The sequence below is a fragment of the Pteronotus mesoamericanus genome, unplaced genomic scaffold, assembly GCF_021234165.1.
Source record: "Pteronotus mesoamericanus isolate MK-2021 breed Mesoamerican mustached bat unplaced genomic scaffold, CSHL_Meso_final scaffold_36, whole genome shotgun sequence".
NCBI lineage: Eukaryota > Metazoa > Chordata > Mammalia > Chiroptera > Mormoopidae > Pteronotus > Pteronotus mesoamericanus.
In genome coordinates this window covers 1679985-1703894 of record NW_026555313.1, presented here as the reverse complement: position 1 = coordinate 1703894, position 23910 = coordinate 1679985, and the positions used below count along the sequence as shown (strand labels likewise).

At 35.5% G+C, this 23910-nt stretch overlaps 1 protein-coding gene and 1 pseudogene across 2 annotated transcripts in view; both read left to right on the top strand.

Moving 5' to 3' along the window:
- The window catches only part of MTMR2 (myotubularin related protein 2), a 110648-nt gene that overhangs the window by 35555 nt on the left and 51183 nt on the right, over positions 1-23910 (top strand). For both annotated transcript variants that reach the window (XM_054592530.1, XM_054592531.1), the window contains one exon: positions 5563-5668. In XM_054592530.1, the coding sequence (XP_054448505.1) occupies positions 5563-5668 (106 nt within the window). The remainder of the gene's footprint in view (positions 1-5562; positions 5669-23910) is intronic.
- On the top strand, positions 494-1443 carry LOC129086068 (reticulocalbin-1-like; annotated as a pseudogene).

Genomic DNA, 23910 nt, shown 5'->3' with positions numbered 1-23910 from the left:
AGAAGAAAACAATTCTGAAATCAGTATGGAATCACAAAAGATTTCAAATAGCTAAAGCAGTCTTAAGCACAAAGAACAAAGCTCAAAGCATTATACTTCTTAACTTTAAACTGTATTACAAAGCTGTAGTTATCAAAACAGTTTGGTACTGGCATAAAAAGACACATAGACCAATGGGACAGAACAGAGCCCCCGGAAATAAAACCATACATATATAGTCAACTTGTCTTTGAAAAAGGTGCCACAAATAGGAAGAGGATAGACTCTTTAAGAAATGGTATTGGTGCCCTGTCTCCCCCTGCAGCCCATGGCCAGTGTGCATGTGAGTGCAGCAGCTGGAAGCTTCCCTGTCCACGCCCAGGTGTCTTTTTGCTCTGGCACTTGGTGGGGGCTGGCTGAGGGGCTGGCTCATCCTCTCCTCTTCACAGGCCCTAGTCCCTATTCCTGAATCAGCTCTCTGTCCCTTGCTCTCTATTCCTGACCACCATGGTGCATGGTGGCTTTGGCTGCTGCCTGGGGCTGCTGCTGGTGCTGGCTTCCCAGGTACTGTGGCCCAACACCATGGTGTGCAAGAAGCTTGTGGTGCGGCTGTCTGGGAGCCCAAGGACAGCCAGAGCTACAGTACAACCAGGAAGCCTTCCTGGGCAAGGAGAACTCCCAAACCTTTGATCTGCTCATCTTGGAGGAGAGCAAGGAGAGGCTGAGGAAGATTGTTGATCAAATTGACAATGATGGGACTGGCTTTGTTACCAACGTGGAGCTGAAAACCTCAATCAAATGGGTGCAGAAGAGATACATCTGTGATAATGTTGCTAAAGCCTGGGAGGATTATTATGGGACAAAGATGATAAAATTTCTTGGGAGGAATATAAACAAGCCACCTGTGGTTACTATCTAGGAAACTCCATCGAGTTTAATGCTTCTTCAGATCATCACACCTTTAAAAGGATGCTGCCACAGTAATGAGACAAGGTTTAAATCTGCAGACCTCCATGGTGACCAGCCAGCCACTGGGGAGGAGTTCACTGCCTTTCTGCACCCTGAGGAGTTTGAGCATATGCAGGAAATTATGGTTGTGGAAACTCTGGAGGTCATCAACAAGGATGGGCATAGGTTTGTGGATCAGGGTAAGTATATTGCAGATATGTTTTCCCATGGGGAGAATGCCCCTAAGCCAGACTGGGTTTTGTCAGAACAGGAACAGTTTAGTGAATTCCTGGATCTTAACAAGGACAGGAAGTTGGGAGAAGATGAGATTTATCATTGATCCTCCCTAAAAACTATGACCATGCACAGGCTGAGGCCAGGCACCTGGAATACGAGTCAGACAAAACCAGGGATGAAAAGTTAATGAAAGAGTAGATATTGGAAAATGGGAATATAAGTGGTTCCAGGTTACCAATTATAGGGGAAATCTCACAAGAAAATCATGATAAACTTTGATACACACTCACCATAATATGGCAGATTGTCATTTTCTTGGATGGTTGCTACAGTTGTCTCATTTATAGCACTAGTGGTCCCCAAAACAGCAAGTTTAAAGCCTCAGATTGGGGTTAAAATTGGTTTCCACTCAATATTTACTGGAAAATAGTTATTGCTATTCCTTCAGTAAGATTTGTCTCCAGGCACATTAAAATCTTGGTGAATTGAAATGCTCAATGGGAATACATTGCTAAAACAGATTTATTCCATTAAATTTAAATTAAAGGAGAATAAAATTTGAAGAAGCCCTATTCAGAAGTTGGGTGGATTGGGGGGGCAGTATATGGAGTGACTACTATGCATTTTAACTGCAAATGTTTTATACCACTGTTGAATAGTTGGTGAGGGAAAATTCTAATGAAGCTGCAGTGGTATCATCTTATATAGGCTTATTTCAGAACAACTCTAATACTTCAGATTCTTCCTTCTTGACTTTGTATTAGGTTGGCCAAAAAGTCTGTTTAGGTTTTTTTCTGCAAAATAAAAAGCGAAGTTTTCATTTTCACCAATAACTTTATTGGCTTGGGTATTTTGAGTATGTTGACTATCTCTCAATATTGGCTTCTCATGGGTAGAGGCTAGGGTGCTGCTAAATATCTTGCAATGTGTAAGAGAAAGCAAAGCATTACTTGACCAAAATGTCAATAGTACCAAGAAACTTTGCAAACCACTTTTGACACATTTGATCAGTCATAGCATCTTCTCTGAACACTGCATAAATCTTTTCTTTTCTTTCTTCTTTTTTGGCATTTCAGTTGCATTTTTACCTTTCTTGAAATAATAAAGCATAATACACTGAAAATGTTGAATGTTTTCTTCCATCTTCACTATTAAAATGGCTGCACAAAAATTCACCAATTTTGATTTTTTTTTTTTAAATGAATACTGATAGGACAGCTGTCACAATACAGTCTAACAAAATTGTTTCAAATGGAGTTAAAGACAACTAAGCACTACTAGAGCCATATATGGAAAAGACTTAATGAACTTTTTGGCCAACCCAATACTCTCAGCTGTTACTGCATTTTTCTGTATGGACCTACTAATATGCACAACAAATCCATATCTCTTTGTTTTATTTTTACAATAAGAACCAATTAAGAAAGATAACATGAAACAGAAAGAAATTTTAGAGGTAGGGAAAAGATGAATGTCAGGCATTTGAACTCTAGGAAAATGGTAAATGTTGTTATTATACTTGAGAAAATTTTCTTGATATATAAATGATATAGGTCTGAACTTTGAAAAAAATGAATAGAAATACAATCGATTTCTTCACTGACCGTTGATAGGAATGAGGGAGCAGGATCCCAGGGAAGCCTGTCTAGTGGGGTGCTGGACATCCGAGCCCGGTGATTCCATGACCCTTGGACTGCCCAGGGACCATTTACACAGTGGAATTAGGATGGGGTGACGTTCCAAGCTATGGCTGATCTGGAAGAAATAACTTTTACAGGTTGAAATGCTGCCTTATGAAGTAGAAAGTGAATGAAATAAAGGATTCCCTTGAGGATTTGAGGATTTTCTGTGGAAAAAAAATGATCTTGGTAAAAAATGGATATCTACTTAAAAAAGAATGAAAGTGGACCTTTATGTTATACCATACATAAAAATCAATGCAAAATGGCAAAATGGGTTAAACATTTAAATGTAACTCTTGAACCTGTAAAACTCCTGAAGGAAAACATGGGGGTACGCTCCTTGGTACTCACTGGTCTTGAGGATGGTTTCTTGGATTTGACACCACTAGCACAGACAAAAGCAAAATAAACTAGTGGGACTACATCAAACTAAAAAGTTTCTCCACAAAAAGGACTCATGGACATGGACAACAATGTGGTGATTCTGGGGAGAAGAGAGCTATAAGGGAGCTAAGTGGTAGTGGGAAAAGATACAATAACATTTTTTTTTAAAGTTTCTCCACAATAAACTAAACAATCAACAAAATGAAAAGGTGACCTACAGAATGGGAAAGAATGTTTTCCAATGATTTAAAAATGATGTAAATCATTCCGTTTGTGACATGTATCTGATAAGGGGAAGAAGAGGAGATATTGATCAAAATATTCAGATATAAAGTGAGTGAGTTCTGGGGACCTAATGTACAGCATGGTGATTATAGTTAACAACACTATCTTTTCAAGAGAGTAGGTCTCAAATTCTACCCCCCCAAAAAAAGATAACCGTTAGGTGATGGATGTTTTAATTAGCTTGATTGTGGTAATCATTTCACAATATATAATACATTTATCAAAATATGTTGTGTACCTTAAAATACAATTTTGATTTATGAATTATATCTCAAAGATTAAAGATAATATAAAGTGACAGTTTCTTTTGGGGGAGATGATTTTCACATATAAATTATTTATTGCTATAGGCAGGTTTATCACAGGCAGATTTTAAAATAAAAATGTGGTTCTTAAATATCACAACCTCCAGATGGATTATTTCATCAATATCTAATGGAAAAATTTTGACTTTTGTTGTGAGGAGGACTTTTACTATATTGGGAACGAAGCTTTAGAAAAATATTTAAACTTCAAAGTGACTTGAGGTTTTTTTCACCATTGATTTTTCTTACGTTAATTTTAATCTTTTTAACTGATAGAAGGAAATGATGTAAATCATTCAGTTTGTGACATAGATATATTGTTAATGTGATTTTGAGTTTAGCAAACATAATACATAGTAACAATATACACAGGCACTGAAGTTGATTTTGTGGAAAATAAAGACATAATCCTTCCTCTTGGGGTACTTAAAATTTAGTGAGAGAGTGTGTGTGTGTGTCTGTGTATCTGAGATCAATACACAATAAAAGACAGTGTGTGACCAGATGTCAAAAGTTCTGTAGGACTTTAAGAGAATAAAAGTAACATGATCTCACCTGTAAGTGGAATCTATTCAACAAAATGAACTAATGAACAAAATGAACCACAGGCATGGAAACATGGAGCAGACTGAAAGTGACCAGAGGGATGGGGAAGGAGGACCATGGTGGAAAGAAGGAGGAGGGACTAAACAAAGAACATGTGTGAATGACCCATGGACATGGACAACAGGGTGGGAATTGACTGTGGGAGAGGGGAGCAGGGTGGGATGGGTGGAGGAGGGCAAAGGGGGAAAAATTGCAACAACTGTAATAGAGTAAACATGATTTAAAAATTAAAAAGGAAAATCCAGTACTGAGATTACTGGGGGAAAAGAAGTAATTGTACAGTGTGATTACTTAGTATAGTGGAAGAAGTGGATATTTAAGAAAGGCATTTTAAAAGTATAGAATTTGATGTGGTGGAAAGGTACAGGGTACAAAGATAGGCTTGTCTTTCCATCTTTATCTTCTGCTGTTCTGCTTATCCTAACCTGTTGAACTACTTGTAGTGTCTCAAATGTTCTATGTACTATGATAATTCCATAACTTTGTAGTGCCTTTTGTTCGGTTGCTTTGAAATTCCCTTGCTTGTTTGTCAGCCTGGCAGCTTCCTCTTCAAGACTCGGTTGAAATATCCTCTCCTCTGTGAGGTCTTCCCTGAACTTCTTAAGTAGAGTTAAGTGCATCCTTTTCTTCCATAAAATGTGTGTTCTTTCTGTCTGCCTCTATCTGTCTACTTACTTACCCTATTTAATCTCTCTCCTGTAGTCATAATCATTATTACATTGCATTTATTTACTGTCTGTCTCAGCTACACACTTGTGAGCTTCATAAACATGAGGATTATATTATGTTTATCTTCAGATCATAGTGCATTGTGTAATGGTTTTGCACTTTGGACCATTTATTGAATGTTCATTGGATAAAAGAATGGATAAGTTGGATAAAAAAAAATGAGCTGGGATTTCATTCATGAGTACTGGGGAAGTCTGTCCAGAGGGACTGTGGATGGTAACAATTCTTAACTGTGCAGGAATATACAGTTTGCAGTTTATCAGCTTTTGGAGATAAGATTGGATGGGTAAAGTATGACTCGTTGGCAATGGAAGTTTTGATAAAATAATGGCGTTATAATTAAAATTTCTGAAAGTGTTTTTTAAAAGCCCCGCTTTTTTCAACGTACTATGCTTTTTATTTTGTAGTGCTTCCACTTCTCATTCTGAGAATTCAGTGCATTCAAAATCAGCTTCTGTTGTGTCATCGGATTCCATTTCCACTTCTGCAGACAACTTTTCTCCGGATTTGAGGGTATGTATACTGTTTCTAAGTTCTCATGAAGTATTCTCTGTTAGCTTTTTGTGGCCAACACTATCAATACAATCTTTAACTGAGTAAGTAGGAGATGTTGATGGACTATATTCTCAAAGACCACTGAATCTATAAAATATCCCAGAACATGCCAGCAAATTTGGAAGTCTTATTTATTTGTAAAAGAAAATGTGTAATTCATTGCCAAGTTTGGTAACTTTTAAGTTCTTTGCCAAAAGATAAGTAATGAATTTCATTGTGATATAAAAGATTTTCATGATTACTCCCATAATGATGGCCAGTAATAGCTAACATTTATTGAGTACTTTCCATGTACCAAGCACTTTTCTAAGTACTGTAATGAAATATCACTTATAATACCTTTACCAATTCTGTGAGGCAGAGACTGTTATCATCACTATTCTACACATGATAATAATTTAAGATTAGTAACATGACTAAGGTTTCCTAGCTACTAAATTCTACTGCCAGTATTCTGACTCATACATTTCAGTTCTGGAGCTAAGTCACTTAAATACTGTTCTATAGTTGCTACTCATCTCATTATATTAAGTAGTCTTCTATTTTAAAGGCCTTGTTGCTATGAAATTAACCACATCAGCAATATCCTATAGCACTTTATATGTTTTTGGATTCAACTCCTTTTCTACAACTGCTTGTCTATGAATGATTGACAAAATGAATTTTATATGTGGTGCTAACCCGTAAAGTGTATCTTGGAGTCTTTGTATTCTGATTTAGTGACTGCTTTGTCAGTGTTACACTTTCGTAATTTTAACTAAAACATTTTCACTAATGAAGTCATATATGAAGACTGTCTCTTTCATGTGTTCAATATTTCATTTTAAAAACATAATCCAAAAATACATGTAAGTAGACAGGTGAGAAACATCTATAAAGGCTTCTACAAATTTGTCATTGCTTTTTGTTAAATGTCATAAAATATGATTGGGTAAAGCATGACTTTAAACATCACTAAAAATGATAAATATTTATATTTATATTTATAATCTGTATATATGTTGTGATAATTATGAAGGCCTCAGAATATCATTAGCTATTATCTTGAAGCATACATTTAGGTCAGGGTGCATTATTAATAGTGGATATAAATTCATCACCTCTTTTTTTTTAGTATTTAAAAATACATATATATGTATCTAACTTTTGTTCATTCATTACATTAAGAAAAATCCACTAAGGGCATACAGGCTTCTCGATAATTTTGAAATTTTTTGTCCTACTTTTGGTTAGATTGTATTAGTTAAAAACATTAACCTCATATAATGACTAATAAAGAACTTACACTGGGAGTAGGAGAAATGTCATTTTTGCTTCTTACATTATTAATATTGTATTCTACCTGCTCTTTCTTGCCTGAAATATTTTAAACCATTTATTTATTTTTGTGAGGGTTAGTTTGGGTAAACTGTTCCACTGGGCACACATGTGAATTGTGGTACATAGCAGGGTGCTAAAAGGAGGCCTCCACTATCAGCTACTCTGTACATAGACCTACTTGATTTTCTCAGGACACCATATGTACCATAAACAAGAGTCACTGGGTTACATCGGAACAGTCTGAGAGTTATAATGTTAATACTTATATTAAATATTGCAATTTACTTCTTATTTTTATTAGATAATTTTTTTTATTTTAGAGTAGTTTTAGATTTACAGAAAAATTACAGAGATAGTGCAGAGTTCCCATGGAGTTGACATCCAGCTTCCTTAATTGTTAATATCTTACATTTATATGGTACATTTGTCAAAATTAATAAACCAGTGTTGGTACATTATTATTAACTGAAGCCTGTATTTTATTCAGATATCTTTAGTTTTTAACCCAGTGTCCCTCTTACTGTTCTAGGGCTCCATTCAAGCTACCACATTACATTTAGTAGTCATGGCTCCTTAGGCGCCTCTTGGCTGTGACAGGTTTTCAGACTTTGTTTTTGATCCCCTGACAGTTTTGAAGAGCATTGGTCAGGTATTTTGTAGGATGTCTGATCTTGTACCCATTACTACATCAGGGTTATTTGTTGGGGGAGGAAGACTACAGAGATAAAGAGCATTTTTTATCACAACATATTAAGGCTACATATTATCAACATGGTTTATCACTGTTGATGTTATCACTTGGTTGAGGTTATGTTAGTTTTTTTGCAGTAAAATACTCTTTTTTCCCTTCTTACACTGTACTCTGGCAGGAAGAGGCTGTGGACACACAGCTCACACAAGAAGTGTGGAGTTTTGCTCTACCTTGTTGAAAGTACGGCATCTACATGCATTTTTTTTTTGTAATTCTGTGTGGGAGATTTGTCTCTTCTCCCTCATTTCCTAATTTATGCAATCATTTATTTATATCAGAATAGACTCATGGATATTTATTTTATATTTTGGGTTACAATACAGTACTACCTTGTTGCTCATATTGTTCCAAATCCAAAGTGTGAGTTTTTAAAGTCACATCTTGTATCCCTTTGACACATTGTGGTGTTTTTGCTTGGTTTGGTTTGTTTTTTGTGTGTGTGTACAGTTTTGTTTTTGGGTTTTTTTTGAGCTCTTCTTTACTTTTTGGCACTACAAAATGCTCCAAACTCACATTGATATTTTCCTTCCGCACTTTCTAAAACTGTCACCTCTTTCTCAAGGAGCCAAAGTTGTTTTGATTAGAGAATGGTAATAAGAAACTAAAATCTGGGTACTAGGTGTGTTCACTTTAATTTTCCTTTTGAAGCAAAAGATTATTTGCATGCACCCTGTTTAAAGATAATATGGGTAGTGATCATATATGCAAGTTAGTCTGGAGTAGACTTATATTATGTCTGTTGTCCCTTCAGGGTTAACATTAGATGTAAAAATATCCTGAACTATTGACACTCTCACTACAGTGGTTCTGAGGGAATCTGTTAAATTTATGCATCAGCTCCATGACTGCAGGAATTATTCTCATTAATGCCATATTAATTCTGCATCTTTCACAACCTGTGGGGCCCTCAGAACATTTTATTAGCTGAATGAAAAGACAGTTGTTAAATGTTAAATTAAGGAAAACGTGGTTTTGATCAACAGAGGGTTAATTGTACTTTCTATAACAGAGTGCCTAAAATGACAAGAGAGAAAAAGAAAACTAGCCCTGACTGGTGTGGCTCAGTGGGTGGGTTGGGCGTGGTCCCCCAAAGTGAAAGTTCACAGATTTGATTCCCAGTCAGGGGTGCATGCCTGGGTTGTGGGCCAGGTCCCCTGTTAGGGGTGTGCAAGTGGCAACCAGTTGATGTTTATCTTGTGCATCAATGTTTCTGTCCCTCTCTCCTTCCTTTTCCCTCTCTTTAAAAATAAATAAAATCTTAAAAAAAAAAAAAAAGAAAAGAAAACTGTGGGGGGTTGGCAGAGACAAATGCATTTGAAAAAATAAATTAAAATAAAATAAAATAAAATAAAAGAATTCAGACCCCCCCAGAAAAAAAATAAAAGAAAGAAAACTAATATGCCTAGGCTGCCTGTTGCCTGTTTGTTTGTTTTTTTTAATTTTTAAAGTTATCTTTGACTGTTAAATAAGATCTTTGCTTGAATCACGATCTTTTTGTCAGTTGTAGGAGGGAGATGAATGAGTAACATTATGTTAAATGTTAGTTTCACTTAAAAGCTGCAGCGTATTTCAAATATATGTTTTATTTCAAATATATGTTTCAGAGGTGGGGTAGGAAGATGTGCTTCTAATAATTGGAAAAAAGTCTAGCCTGCTAATGGAATAAAAACTTATACCTAATTCATCTCATTTAACTTTCATAATAATCCTGTGAGACAGACATTATTTCCCCATTTGACTGATAAGAAACCTGATATTCAGAAAAGGTGGATTAAGTCAAGTGCTTACAGGCACACAGGTGTTGCCCTTACTTGGTCTGAGGTTGGTCATACTCTTACACAGCACATTTCCCACAGAGACTATCCCTCATGATTGTGCTGTGTTTTCAAATGCAAAGTGAGAATTTCTTGTTAACAGGAATATCTGTGATATATTTTTGAGGTAGAAATAGAAGTTTCAATATTAAATGAGAACTGCTTTTCTAAATAATCAGAAAATGAGGGTGTTGTAGTAAAGTCTGATCTATCCTGTCCCCAATTTTGTTAATGATATTTTACTTTTATTATATATACTTTTATTGGCTATAAAATGGTAGTGTTTCAGTTAATTGTGGGTAGAACTAACCTCAGCCAGCTATGTGTTGCTTTTTGACTGACCACAGTTTGGCTCAGTGTTTGAGATAAGGGGCTTGGTACAGTCATTTGGAAAATCATCATTCAAAAATCTCTAGGCTTTGAGTTCTCCTCATAGCATCACCATATATCCCTGACCTAACACTCAACAGTTTATAAGTTCCTTTAGTAATAGCAGAAAACACAGTACATTGAAAAGTTAATTCAATTTAATTAAAAATACTGTGTAAGTTTTTTGCCACAGGTACCATGCAGTGACATTTCCTGAAAGGATAGTGTCTTAGTAGCGTAACAGCTAAATGTGAAAGTTTCTGTTAAGGATTTCTTATGCAGTCAAGATTTGTTGCCTGTGTATACTGTGTAAAGCAGAATGGAAAATTGCCTGGAATATGGAACAATTCTAGATATCTTAAACTTGTATTTATTCAGTGGAATTCTATTTGTATTATTATTTTCACCTTGTTAGCCTTATGTGTTGTGGAAAAGTCATATATTAATATAAGCCAGTAGATATATTTCTGAAAAGTTGAGTACAAATACAGGCTTGGCAAACTGGATCATGCTCAGTGACATAATTAGAGAGTGTTTTTCTTTGCTTCCTTTACTCTTCACTTGGCAGTAAAACCTTTTTAGTTTTATTTTATAAACTTCAAAAAAAGAATCTTTTCATATAGTGTTTTTAATAATGCAAATTATTTTTTAATTTGCAATTTTAAAATTAGACTTTATTTTTAAAAATTCTGTTTTATCAATTATGCTATTACAGTTGTCCTGATTTTTCCCCCTTAACCCTGCACCACCTAGCACCCTCCCCCACTCCCTCAGGCAATCTCCACACAATTGTTCATGTACTTGGGTCTTGTATATAAGTTTTTTGGCTATTCCATTTCCTATACTGTACTTTACACCCCCATAGCTATTCTGTACTTACCTATTTGTGCTTCTTAATTCCCTACCTCTTCACCCATTCCCCCACACCATCCTCCCATCTGGCAACCATCAAAACGCTCTCCGTATTCATAATTCTATCTCTATTTTTCTTGTTTGCTTAGTTTCAATTGTTGATAGATACGTATTTTTTTGTCATTTTATTGTTCATAGTTTTTATTTTCTTTTTCTTAAATAAGTCCCTTGAACTTTTCATATAATAATGGTTTGGTGGTGATGAACTCCTTTAGTGTTTTCTTGTCTGGGGTGGCCTTTATTTGTCTTTCGATTCTAAATGATAGCTTTGCTGGGTAAAGCAATTTTGTCTTGGTCCCTGCTTTTCATGACTATGAATATTTCTTGCCAATCCCTTCTAGCCTGCAAGGTTTCTTCTCAGAAATCAGCTGACAGTCTTATGGGAACTTTGCTTTAGGTAACTAACTGTTTTTATCTTGCTGCTTTTAAGAGTCTCTTTATTTTTAACCTTTGGCATGTTAATTGATGTGTCTTGGAGTGGGTCTCTTTGCATTCATCTTGTTTAAGATTCTCTGTGCTTCCTGGACTTGCATGTCTGTTTCCTTCGCCAAATAAGGGAAGTATTCATTATCTTTTCATTCATTTTTTTCCTTCATTAGCTTTTTCAAATAGATTTCCAATTTCTTGCTCTTTCTTTTCTTCTTCTAGCACCCCTATAATGCAAATATTAGAATGCTTGAAATTGTCCCAGAGACTGCTTACACTATCCTCATATTTTTGGATTATTTTCTTCTTCTTGTTCTGATTGGTTGTTTTGTGCTTCCTCATGTTCCAAATCATTGATTTGATTCTCAGCTTTATCCACTCTACTGTTGTTTCCTTGTAAATTGTTCTTTATTTCAGTTAGTGAATCCTTCATTTCTATCTGGATTTTTTTATGCTGTTGTCTTCCTCATTAAGTTCCTTGAGCATCCTTAAAACCAGTGTTTTGAACTCTGCATCTGATAGCTTGCTTATCTCTCTTTTGTTTAGTTCTTTTTCTGGAGTCTCAATCTGTTCTTTCATTTGGGCTATTTGTCTCCTTGTTTTGGCAGCCTCCCTGTGTTTGTTTCTATGTATTAGGTTGAGCTGTTATGACTCCCAGTCCTGGAAGCGTGGCCTACTATAGTAGGTGTCCAGGGTCCAGTGGCACAGCCTCCCCTATCACCCATGCAGGGTACTCAGCCTGTGCCCTCTGTGTGGGTATAAGAAGAGGTGTTCACCTTCCTCTTGTAGTTGAGCCTTGATTGCTGTTGGCAGTTCAATGGGAGAAATTTACCCAGGCCAGTCAGCTGCGAGGACTGGCTATGACCACTTACCACTAACCTCTGCCCTCCATGGAAGATCTGCTGTGCAGGGGCAGGGTAGTGGTGCTCTGACATGGTCTATAGCTGTCCACTGGGTACGCAGAGTCTGGGGTTTCTGGGTGGTACAAGCCAAGGTCTGTCCCTACCTCTTTTCTGCTGGGGGCCACCCTGCGTGAGTTATAAAGCTGTCTGAGATGGCTGCTACTTGTGCTGGACTTGGAGATTCCCAGGTGGAGCCAAACTGTGGATCTAGGCTGGCTGCTGCTAGTGCCAAGCCTGCAGCTACCTAGCAGGAGGTACAGAAGCTGGGGGCTCACTGAGGCTCTGTGTTGTTTGATAGGATTTAGAAAGTTCTGAACTTTGAGCCAAGATCAGCCATTCATATGGAAAAGTCACAGTTAACAGCTTGGGTGGGCCCTTAGGTTGGGTGGGGCAGAGTCTCAGGTAATCTCTAGGGTAGGGCAAACAGTGTTAGCCAGGTTGATGGAGTCTCAGATATAACACTCACCTGGCAGGCTCCATGACTGTTGGGGGAGGGCTCAGAAAAGGGACAATGGCCTCTGTCCATCTTTCTGTCTGGGAGAAAGCTGTCCCCCAGCTTTAGCTTTGGTGCCAGACACTTCAGTACCTCCCTGTATGCCACCGATGCCTTTCAAGCTGCTACACCAGTGCTCGAGCTCAAGGGAATGAATCTGAGTAAGTCTGTGTGAGGGTTCTTTAAGGGGAACTGCTTGGGACTCCCCACAGTTTCTTCCACCGACTCAGTTCCCCCTGGGTTTTGCAGCCAGAGTTATGGGGACTTATCTTCCTGGTACCTGAACCCTGGGCTAGGGAGCCTGGTGTGAGGCTGGGACTCCTTGCTCCTGGGATATCCCTTCCAAATTTTTATCCACCACACATGGATGTGGAACCAGCCTGTTCCACATATCCACCCCTGCTAGAGGTTTGGAAGGATGTGGTTTCTTTAATCTGTAGTTGTCAGACTTCCATTCAACTTGATTTCTGATGGTTCTTGAGTGATCGTTGTTCTATATTTTAGTTGTAGTTTTGAGGTGGTTGTGCAAGGAGGCGAACCATTTTTACCTATGCTGCTGTCTTGACTGGAAGCCGATATTAGGCTTTCTTTAACAGGAATATTTTTTTTAAAGTTTCATACTTAGTGTAATTAAGAACTTAAGGAACTTGTGTCTGATTGGCTTATTTGGTGACCGAAGAATAAATCCCATGAAATAGAGGATTTTAAAATTCAAGCACATAGCTCTATATGTTTTTAAATTTGTTTAGCATTGGTCTTTAATTAAAGTATATCCTCTAAGTGATGGTGATTAAAAGAGAAATTAAAAATTGAGCTATGCAGTATTTCTTTTACTTTGTGATGCCTGTATACCAATGTTTGTCAACAATTCAGAATCAAATGTTAAAGTGGGATTTTAATGTCTTTTATGTCTTTATTTTAAAAGGCCTGTTTAATCTCAGAATACATATTTATGTATATATAAATATATATATTATATAGGACATAGAAGTGAGAGTGTTTTGGGTTTTGTTTTTAACAATTTGCCCTTATCTTGAAATAATTAATGACTTAAATCAACAAATGTAAATATCCCTTCGAAATTTATGATACATTATTCATACTTTCTTTATGGAACAAATGTCAGAGATTGCTGGATTATGTCTTTTCTAGAGTATGTCCCTGAATATAATATTGCCATGTTCTCAGGTATGCAAATCTAGTCACAATGAGTTAAGGCTCATGGAGCAATATTTGATTATGTATAGAACCTGCTACAAATAGTCATTTGAATAGTCAAAGGAAAAGGAAAAATGATTGAAGTTAGCACTTACTCATGATTACCATCACCGTCTCTCACACCAACATCAGCTGATAAGAATGTAAGAATGAAAAGAACAGAACTTGAGCCAGAGAAAGGATAATGATCAAAACTCCACAATAAAGCCACCTTCTTGTTAAAAAATTACAGTTGACATACAATATTTTATTAGTTTCTGGTGTATAGCATAATCAGACATTTATATAACTTAACAAAGTGATCACTTTGATAAGTCTAGTACTCACCTGATTCTATAAATAGTTATTACAATATTATTGACTGTGCTGTACTTTACACCCGTGATGATTTTTTAACTGTCAGTTAGTACTTCTTAATCCCTTCACCTTTGTTACTCAGCCCTGCAATCCCCACCCCCCGTGGTAACTGTCAAAATGTTCTATGTATCTATGATTCTGTTTCTGTTTTATTTTGTTTTTTAGATTCCATGTGTTAAGTAAAATCACTGTGACATTTGTCTTTCTCTCACTTAATTCACTTAGCATAATACTCTCTTGGTAAGTCCATATTGTCACAAATGGCAAGATTTCATTCCCCCTTTTTTTAAATAACTGAGTAATATTCCACTGTATGTATGTCTCACATCTTCTTTATCCAGTCATTTGTGGATGGGTACTTGAGCTGCTTCCATATCTTGGCTATTGTAAATGATGCTGCAATGAACATAGAAGAGCATATAGCTTCACAAATTATTGTTGGGTTATATGGCAGTTTTATTTAATTTTTTGAGGAAACTCCATGCTGTTTTTTGCAATAGTAACACCAATTTGCAATCCCACCATCAGTGCACAAGAGTTTCCTTTTCTCCATATCCTCACTAACTCTTGTTGTTTGTTGATTTATTTATGATAGCCATTCTCACAGGTGTGAAGTATTATCTTATTGTGGTTTTAATTTGCATTACCCTGATGATTAGTGGTTGGACATCTTTTCATACGTCTTTGGTCATCTGTATATTTTCTTTGGAGAAGTGTCTATTCAGGTCTTTTGCTCATTTTTCAATTAGATTGTTTTTTTGTGTGTGTGTGTTAAGTTGTATTTTTTCTATACATTTTGGATATTAACCCTTTGTCAGATGTATTGTTGCTGAGTATGTTCTCCCATTCATTGTTATCTTCTCATTTTGTTCACCCTGCAAAAACTTTTTAGTTTGATGTAGCCCTATTTGTTTATTTTTTCTTTTGTTTCCATTGCCTGAGGAGATATATCAAAAAAATGTTATGAAGAGAAATGTCAGAGAGTTTACTACCTATGATTTCTTCTAGGAGTTTTATTGTTTCTGGCCTTTCATTTAAGTCTTTAATCCATTTTGAGTCTGTTCTTGTAAACAGTGTAAGAAAGTGTCCAGTTTCATTCTTTTGCATGTGTCTGTCCAGTTTTCTCACCACCATTTATTGAAGAGACTGTCTTTGTCCTATTATATATTTTTTCCTCTTTTTCAGAGATTAATTGACCATAGGTGTGTGGATTTATTTCTGGGCTCTTTATTTTGGTCCATTCATCTATGTGTCTATTTTTACTAAATATCAGACACATTTACTAAGTGTCTATTAGGTAGTGACACCTCTAATTTCATTCTCAAGATTGCTTTGGCTTTTGAGGGTCTTTTATAGTTCCATATAAGTTTTAAAATTATTTGTTCTAGTTCTGTGAAAATGCTACTAGTATTTTGATAGAGATTGCATTAAATCTGTAGATTGCTTTGGGTAGTATGAGCAGTTTAATGATGTGAATTTTTATTATTCATGAGCATAGTATATGCCATCATCTTTGTCTTCAGTTTCTTCCTTAAATGTCTTATAATTTTCTGAGTACAGGTCTTTTACCTCCTTGGTTAAATGTGTTTCTAGATGGGGTTTTTTGTGTGTGTGGGGGGGTGGGTGCAGCTGTATATGGGATTTTTCTTAATTTCTCTTTCTGTTAGTTCATTATTGATATATAAAAATGCAACTAATATCTAAATATTAATTTTTGTATCCTGCCACTTTACTGAATTTATCAGTTCTAAAGGTTTTTTTAGTGGAATCTTTAGGGTTTTACATGTTCCTTTCCAATTTGGATGGAAATTTTATTTCTTTTTCTTGTTTGATTACTGTGGCTAGGGCATCCAGAACTATGTTGAATAAAAGTAGTGAAGATGAATGTCTTTGTCTTGTTTCTGATCTTTAATAAGTCTCCTCTTTTCCTTGTTGAGTATGGGGTTACCTGTGGGATTGTCATATATGGCCTTTATCATGTAGAGGTATGTTCCCTGTATTCCCACTTTGCTGAGAATTTTTAATCATAAGTAGATGCTAGATTTTGTGAAATGCTTTTTCTACATTTATTGACAATTATCTTTGTCTTTCATTTTGTTTATGTAGTGTAACATGTTAATTGATTTGCAGATATTGAACCAATCTTGCGTCCCAGAAATACATCCCACTTGATCATGGCATATGATCCTTTTAATGTGTTGTTAAGTTTGACCTTCTCAACCAATTCAATTCTCAACCAAGTTGTTCACCGAAAAGAAGTCTCAATTGTCTAACAAAACTTTGAGTCTCAGTTCCCTGCTTGACAACCCTTTCATGCTTATACCTGTATGATCAGTCACGCGTCTCTCAGGCAACAAAGGAGATTTGGTTTTCAAACAAATCTTCTAAACAGTTTTCCAGAACAAATTAAATTAATTTCAAGAACCAAGGTTCCATTGTATTTTGTTGAGGATTTTGGCATTTATAATGATCAGAAATAATAGCCTGTAATTTTCTATGGTATTCTCATCTGGCTTGGTATCACAGGAACACTGGACTCATAAAATGGGAGTCTTCCCTCCTCTTCAATTTTCTGGAATAGTTTAAGAAGGATAGATATTAAATCTTCTTGGAATGTTTGCTAAATTCACCTGTGAATCCATCTGGTCCAAAAGTTTTGTTTTTTGGGAACTTTTTGATTACTGATTTCATTTTGTTGTTAGGTATCAGTCTGTTCCAATTTCCTGTTTTTTCTTGATTCAGGCTTGGATGATTGTATGTTTCTAGGAATTTATTTCTTCCTGGTTGTCCAGTTTGTTGGCATATAATTATGTGTAGTATTTTATTATACTTTTTGTATTTCTGTGGTATTGGTTGTCACTTCTCCTCTTTCATTTCTGATTTTATTTATTTGGGGCTTCTCTGTTTTTTTTACTTGACAAGTCTGTTTAAAACTTTATCAATTTTGTTTATCTTTTCAAAGAACCAGCTCTTGATTTTGTTGATCTTTTGTATTTTGTAGACTCTATTTTGTTTATTTCTGCTGTGGTCTTTATTTCCCTTCCCTTTACTCACTTTGGGCTTTGTTATTTTTCTAGTTCCTTTAGGTTTAGGATTAGATTGATCATTTGAGTTTTTTTTTTTTTTTTTTTAAATGAGGTAGGCCTGTATTGTTATGAATTTCATTCTGTGAACTGCTTTGGCTGGGTTATATAGATTTGGAGTTGTTTGTTTTCATTTTTATTTATCTTAAGTCATGTTTTGATTTCTTTGATTTCATTGTTAACACATTTATTATATAGTAGCATGTTATTTAGCCTACATGTATTTGTATATATTTCAGTTTCCTCTCATAACAGGTTTTAGTTTTAATACCATTATGATCAGAGAAAATGTTTGCTATGATTTCAGTCTTAAATATATTGAGACTTGTTCTGTGGCCTAACATATGTTCTGTCATAGAAACTGTTCCATGTGTACTTGAAAAGAATGTATGCTCTGTTCTTTTTGGGTGAAATGTTCTAAAGGTATCAATTAAATCCATCTGGCCTCAAGTATAATTTAAGGTTATTATTTTTTTTTTTTTGTCAGAATGATCTATCCATTGATGTCAGTAGGGTGTTAAAGTCTCCTACTATTGCTGTACTGTCAGTCTTTCTCTTTATGTTCCTCAATATTTGCCTTATATATCATGTGCTTCTATGTAAGGTGTATAAATGTGTACAGGAGTTAACAAGTTATATTGTTTTGTTGGATTGATTTTATATCTTTACAAAATATCCTTCTTTGTCTCTTGTTAGAACCTTTGTTAAAGTCTCTTTTGTCTGATACATGTTTTGCCAAACCAGCTTTCTTTTCCATTTCTATTTGCATGAAATACCTTCTTTTATCCCTTTATCCCTTTACTTTCTGTTTACTTTCAGTTTGTGTGTGTCTTCCATCCAAAATGGGCCTCTTGTAGGCAACATATGTGTGGGTCTTGTTTTCTTATCTATTTGGCTACCCTATGTCATTTGATCGGAGCATTTAGTCCATTTACATTTAAGGTAGTTATCAATAGGTATGTAGTTATTGTCATTTTGTTAATTGTTCTCTGATTGTTTTTGTAATTCTTTTCTGTTTATTATTATCTTGCTCTCTTTTGTGTGCTTTCTCTAGTGGATTCCTTTCTCTTTAATTCTTGTATATCTCTTGCAGATTTTTGATTTATGGTTTATATCAGTCTGTTTTACATTGATGGTTGCTTTAGTTTGAACACACAAAATCACTACTGATTTTACTCACTCCTTCTATGTTTATGTTTCTGTCATTTTTTATTTTTTTGTGCCTGTATGTTTTTGTATATTTCTTAATTTATTATGGTAATTACACATCATCTTTCTACCTTTGTCTTTTAACCTTTATTAACCTTATCAACTATCATGGTTTTATAGTTGGTTGATCCGCAGCTTTAATTATGTATTTGTTTTTTTCAGTGATAATATTTTTATTTGTTATATTTTCTTACATTTTTGATCTTTTTCTTAAGGAAGTTTCTGTAACATTGCTCATAATACTGGTTTTGAAGCAATAAATTTATCTTGTGTGGAAAACTCTTTATCTCTTCTTTGATTTTAAATGGTAGCCTTTCTAGGTAGAGTAATCTTGGTTATAGGTCCTTGCTTTTCATCACTTTGAATATTTTGTGGCAATCCCTTCGGGCCTGCAAAGTTTCTGTTGGGAAATCAGCTGACAGTCTTATGGGAGCTTCCTTGTACATGACTACATTTAAAAATACAAGGAAATATTTGGAGGGTATCTACAAAAACAAGAATTATAGGATAAACTATTGGGAGAAAGAATATAGTCCTATAAGCCCCTTGAGGGCAGACATCTGTCTGTTCATTATTGTTTTCTTAGAGGCCATTCTCTGGAATGTGTAATTGGCTTAGAAAAAGTTTGTTGATTGAATCATTGGAAGAGAATGAGAAATACCAAGTTATTTTCCCTTTTATCGCATGTCATTATCTTTGGAGAAATACGTATTTCTCCTTTACTTTTCATTCTTAATTGTCCTTTATTTCTAATGTCTGATAGGTTTGTTTTTCTCTAATGCATTATCATAGGTTCATCTTTCTCTGACACTACTTTCATAATGTGATACCCCTGTTTAAAAATTCTTCAAGAGGATATTTGTTTCTTGAAGTAGAAAGCACATACTTCTAACTAAGTCTTGCATTTAGGGGTTTTGTGTTTGGCCCCATCACAGCTATCACACTATGTCTCTAGCTGTTCTCAAACATAACTCCACGTATATAGTTAGGGGTTCTTCTTATAGTCCCCTACGTACAATGTGCTCATTCTCACTTCCATTCATGCTTACACTTCCGGAATATATTGTCTTGTGCTCTTTAGTGAAACAGGTCATGGTCAGCTGGTTAATCATAGGTTTAGCCCCTTCTCTGACCCTTGTAGCCTGTTATGATTGTTAATTTTTTTAATAGGAGATTTTAGATAAAAATCAAAAATACCAATGTTGAGAAAAACTTTGAGTCAGTTATATGTGGAAATTTTGGAAAAGAGAAAAAAGGTAGTCACTAACTCTTCTTCATCAAAGAGCCACCTAAATCCATTTGAGAATGTTCACAGTTGTCTCATTCCATCCTTAATAGGTTTAAACTTTAATCCAAATGCTCATGGTTTCCATTTTACTGAAACTTCTCTCTCCAAAGTTACCGTTAACTGTCCTTTGTAAAATGTTGTGTCTTTTATAATAACATTGAGAGGTTTTATAAAATATATTTTTATTATAAAAATTTATGGGGAATAGAACTAGGATTAAGGAAAAAGTTAAATCACCAGTACTTTTACTACTGTCTTACTTGTTAGTATTTGATACACAGAAACTCTTCCTTAAAAGTTTCTATTTAGAATCTTGCAGTTATAAGGTTGCATGTCAGAATAAAAGCTCTTCAAATCTGCTCACCACAAATTTATGATGTCAGCAATTAGTGAGGCTATAGTAAGTTGTGTCTTGCCTACTCTATTGAAATGTGTACATTTAATAGTCTATAGCATGTTATTGGGTTTGTAATTATTTTGACATGATTTACAGATATCATTAACCCCTTTAAGGCTTAAAAGAATAAAAGCTCTAAATGTGATAAAATTTTAGTAAAAACAGCCAAATAATTGTAATAGAAACATAGAGGTTGTGTAAAAATTAGAACATGTGGCTACATAAAGAGGTTGTAGTAGAGGCAGGTAGATGGAAACAAGGAGAAATATTTGGAGTCAGTTCGAACAATTTCAAGAAAAAAATTAATTAAGGGCCTGTACTAATTAAGGTAATGACATATGCAGAGCAAGGGACAGATTTGGAAAAATATGTATGTGGATATAACCTGTTAAAGCTGCCCATATATTGCAGATAAGAGGGAGAGAGGAGTCAAACATGACTATTACAGGTTTCAAACCTGGTGACAATTTATGGTTCACTTTTTTTCCCTATATAACTGTACCTCTTTTGTGTACTTTGCTGTTCCTCAGCCGAACAAGGTCACTCTAATGTGTCCTTTATCTGTTGCTTTCCCACAGCCCCCCTTGTCCTTTCTTTCATATGCTGCATCTCTCTTAACAGCTTCAGCTGTCATCTCTTTGTGGATGATTCCCACATCTTTACCTCGTATTGATCTCTTTCTCAGCCTCTGATCCCTCGTATCAGTTGCTTACTCTACAGTAGCACAAGTATGCTATCATGCCATTATCATAGTGTTAGTGCAGTCATAAATCTGTTCAAGTTCAGCTGCTGTTGTAAGGTATATGACACCTTGGAAAAGTTGCTTAACTTTTATAAGGGTATTATCCAGCTGAAGGGATTCATTTGCCTGCGTACATCAAAGCCCAAGAAAGTGTGAACAGGAGTTTGCAGCAAAGAAAGTAAAGATTTATTTAAGGAAATGGCACCAAGCTTGGAGACACAGGTGAGCTAGTAATCTAAAACCTGGCTCTCTAGTGCTCTAGCGGATGGGTTTATATAGAGGGGAATCATTAATCAGGGTGACTAAGGGAGTTAGGGTTAGGCTCATGGGCTCTACCGATTGGTTGGAGCCAGGATAGGGAGCAGATGATATTGCGTATGATCCTGCTGTCAGCGTGGTATTGTTCTGTCTGGCTTTGCAAGGATGTGGTCAGTAGGGTCACTCAGGTTTCATGAGTCTGGGGCTGAAACACAGCTGAGGTCAAGACGTTATCTTTAGTTTAACTGAAACTTGTTTCTATGGTCAACAGACCTGAGGCTTTGTTTTTTAAGGTAGTTTAACTATGACCAGAACATAATTGTCCTGAGGGCTTAATAATTAAGGGAGTAGATGTCCAGCATGTGCAAAGGTAGAAGGGTCTGGCTGAAAGGTGGCAAGTGAGTCATGGTGTTGTTAGATTAGCTAAAGCTAGATTGATTTAAGGAAAAAGTTGTATTAAAGAAATGAAGTTCTTGTACAGTTGTCAATGACCTCATTTAAAAATAGGAATAACCAGTATCGATAGAGGATTGAATAAAGAAGATGTGGTAGATATACACAGTGGAACACTACTCAGCCATAAGAAAAGACAAAATATTGCCATTTTTGACAACATGGATGGACCTTGAGAATATAATGCTAAGTAAAAAAGTCAGAAAAAACTAAGAACCATATGATATCACTAATATATCGATATAAAATTGACAGTCATGGACACAGACAGCAATGTGATGGTTGCCAGAGGGAAGAGCATGGGGGTGGAGGGGTGCCCCATATGTGGTGGTGGGGGACGGTTTGACTGTGGATGGTGGGCACACAGTGCAACATACAGATCTAGTATCATAGAACTGTATTCTTGAAACCTATATAATCTCATTAACCAATGTCACCCCAATAAATTTAATTAAAAATAAATAAAAACGGGAATAAGTATGCTGCTTCTCATTCAGGGGTGTTATGAGCAGTAAATGAATAATGATTTCCTGAACACAGTGCATTAACTGGGCCAGTATATGATGATAGTTATTTTGGTTTGAGGCAAAATGAAAGTAATTGAGATAATATTTTATTTTTCTACTTCTATTTTGGTTTTGGCAGATACTCTGTTAGGCACCGTCCTTTTTGGGGAAGACCTGTTTTTTATCTCAAGATTATATCCTTCTAATTTTTTTTTTAACTTTAAGAATCTTTTTTAAAATAAAATTATGTTGCTAATAGACAATAGTTGTTACTGTGGTTATTTTAATGTTCTGAGTTATTTTTTTTTTTTTTTTAATCTGCAGCCCTAAGTAACTTCACAAGGTGATCTGATCATAAATTCCGAACTGGGCCAGTCATTTGGATACTCAAGACTTCTTTAGTAGAAGGCTTATCTGTGTCTTAAACCCTGTTCATTGTTTCTGTGCATCTATATTAACATGCCTTTGAAATGCCCCCTTTCAGACTCTGTTCTTCTAAAGCCTGAAAGCACAGATTTTAACTGTCCTGTAATTTCCTGACTTGCTTTCTCCCACCTTCTGTAATCATCCTTATTTTCCTTCCTTAATTTCAAATGCATTAAAAAAGCAGCAAAACTGTCATTCTCTGGAGCATTTGAGGTCTTACTCCCTGGCATATGTCAGTTGGCTCAAACTCATAAAGATTCTTTACAGGTTTGGATGTTCTTATGTTGACACAGCCAAGTTGTATTAAAAAATAGACTAAAGTGAAGTTGATGTAAACAGTTTTCTTTAGTAGAATTATTCTGTGAAGAGTAAGTTCATTATTTCTTCCTTTACCATTTTAATACATACCAAGAAAATAGAGGATAGTTTGTAACTTCAGCACTCATTTTTCCCTTTCAGATGATTTTAATTTAGTGTTTTTCAGATTTCAGAAACATTCTTTACTGTTTTTGTCATGTGACATTCCATGTGAAAACTGACCCATAAACTTGCCAATTTCCAGATCATCATTATAGATAGGGTTTCTGAATTTCCTTTATAGTAATTTCCTGATCAGAAGGAGGGAGAAAAGGGAGGTAGGTTAAAGTCACATGGAAAGTTAGAGCTTGATAGAGTATGAAAGACAGTGGGGGAGAACATGGTTGGAGAGAGAGCATAACTGAACGCATTAGGCTTTAGGAATTTTAAAAAATTATAAATTTCCACCTGTGTGTTTTTTTCACCAGTAAGATTTTAATGTAATATACAGACTTTTCTTGATAATAAACAAGGGATTAAATATTGTATTATATGCTATCAAAGAGCAGATGTATATACTCTTATCTCTTGATATAACCAGAGTTTCTGAAGCTGGCAGTGTGGTCTAATGAATCTGAAAGGAAACAGATTGGATAGCCATTTAGTAACATTATTTTGGCCCAGCAAGAGAAACGTGTTTTATGCATCCTGGGGGATTTCTCTGGATGGGGATTTCTCTCTACCTCTCATATTTGAGGGCTATATAACGTTTTTCCACTAAAGATATTTCCATGTGAATGCAGAAAAGCCTAATGAATCAGTGTGGTTTTGCTGCCTTAGTTCCCCAATCCCCATTGTAGAAAGGATGGCCTCTGCTATTTTTGAATTGCCCCCTTGTTTTGATTTTACCTCCTTTTTTGTTAATCCTTATTTCTTCTTCCATTACTGACATCTTAAATGCAGTTCCTCCCAAGTAAAA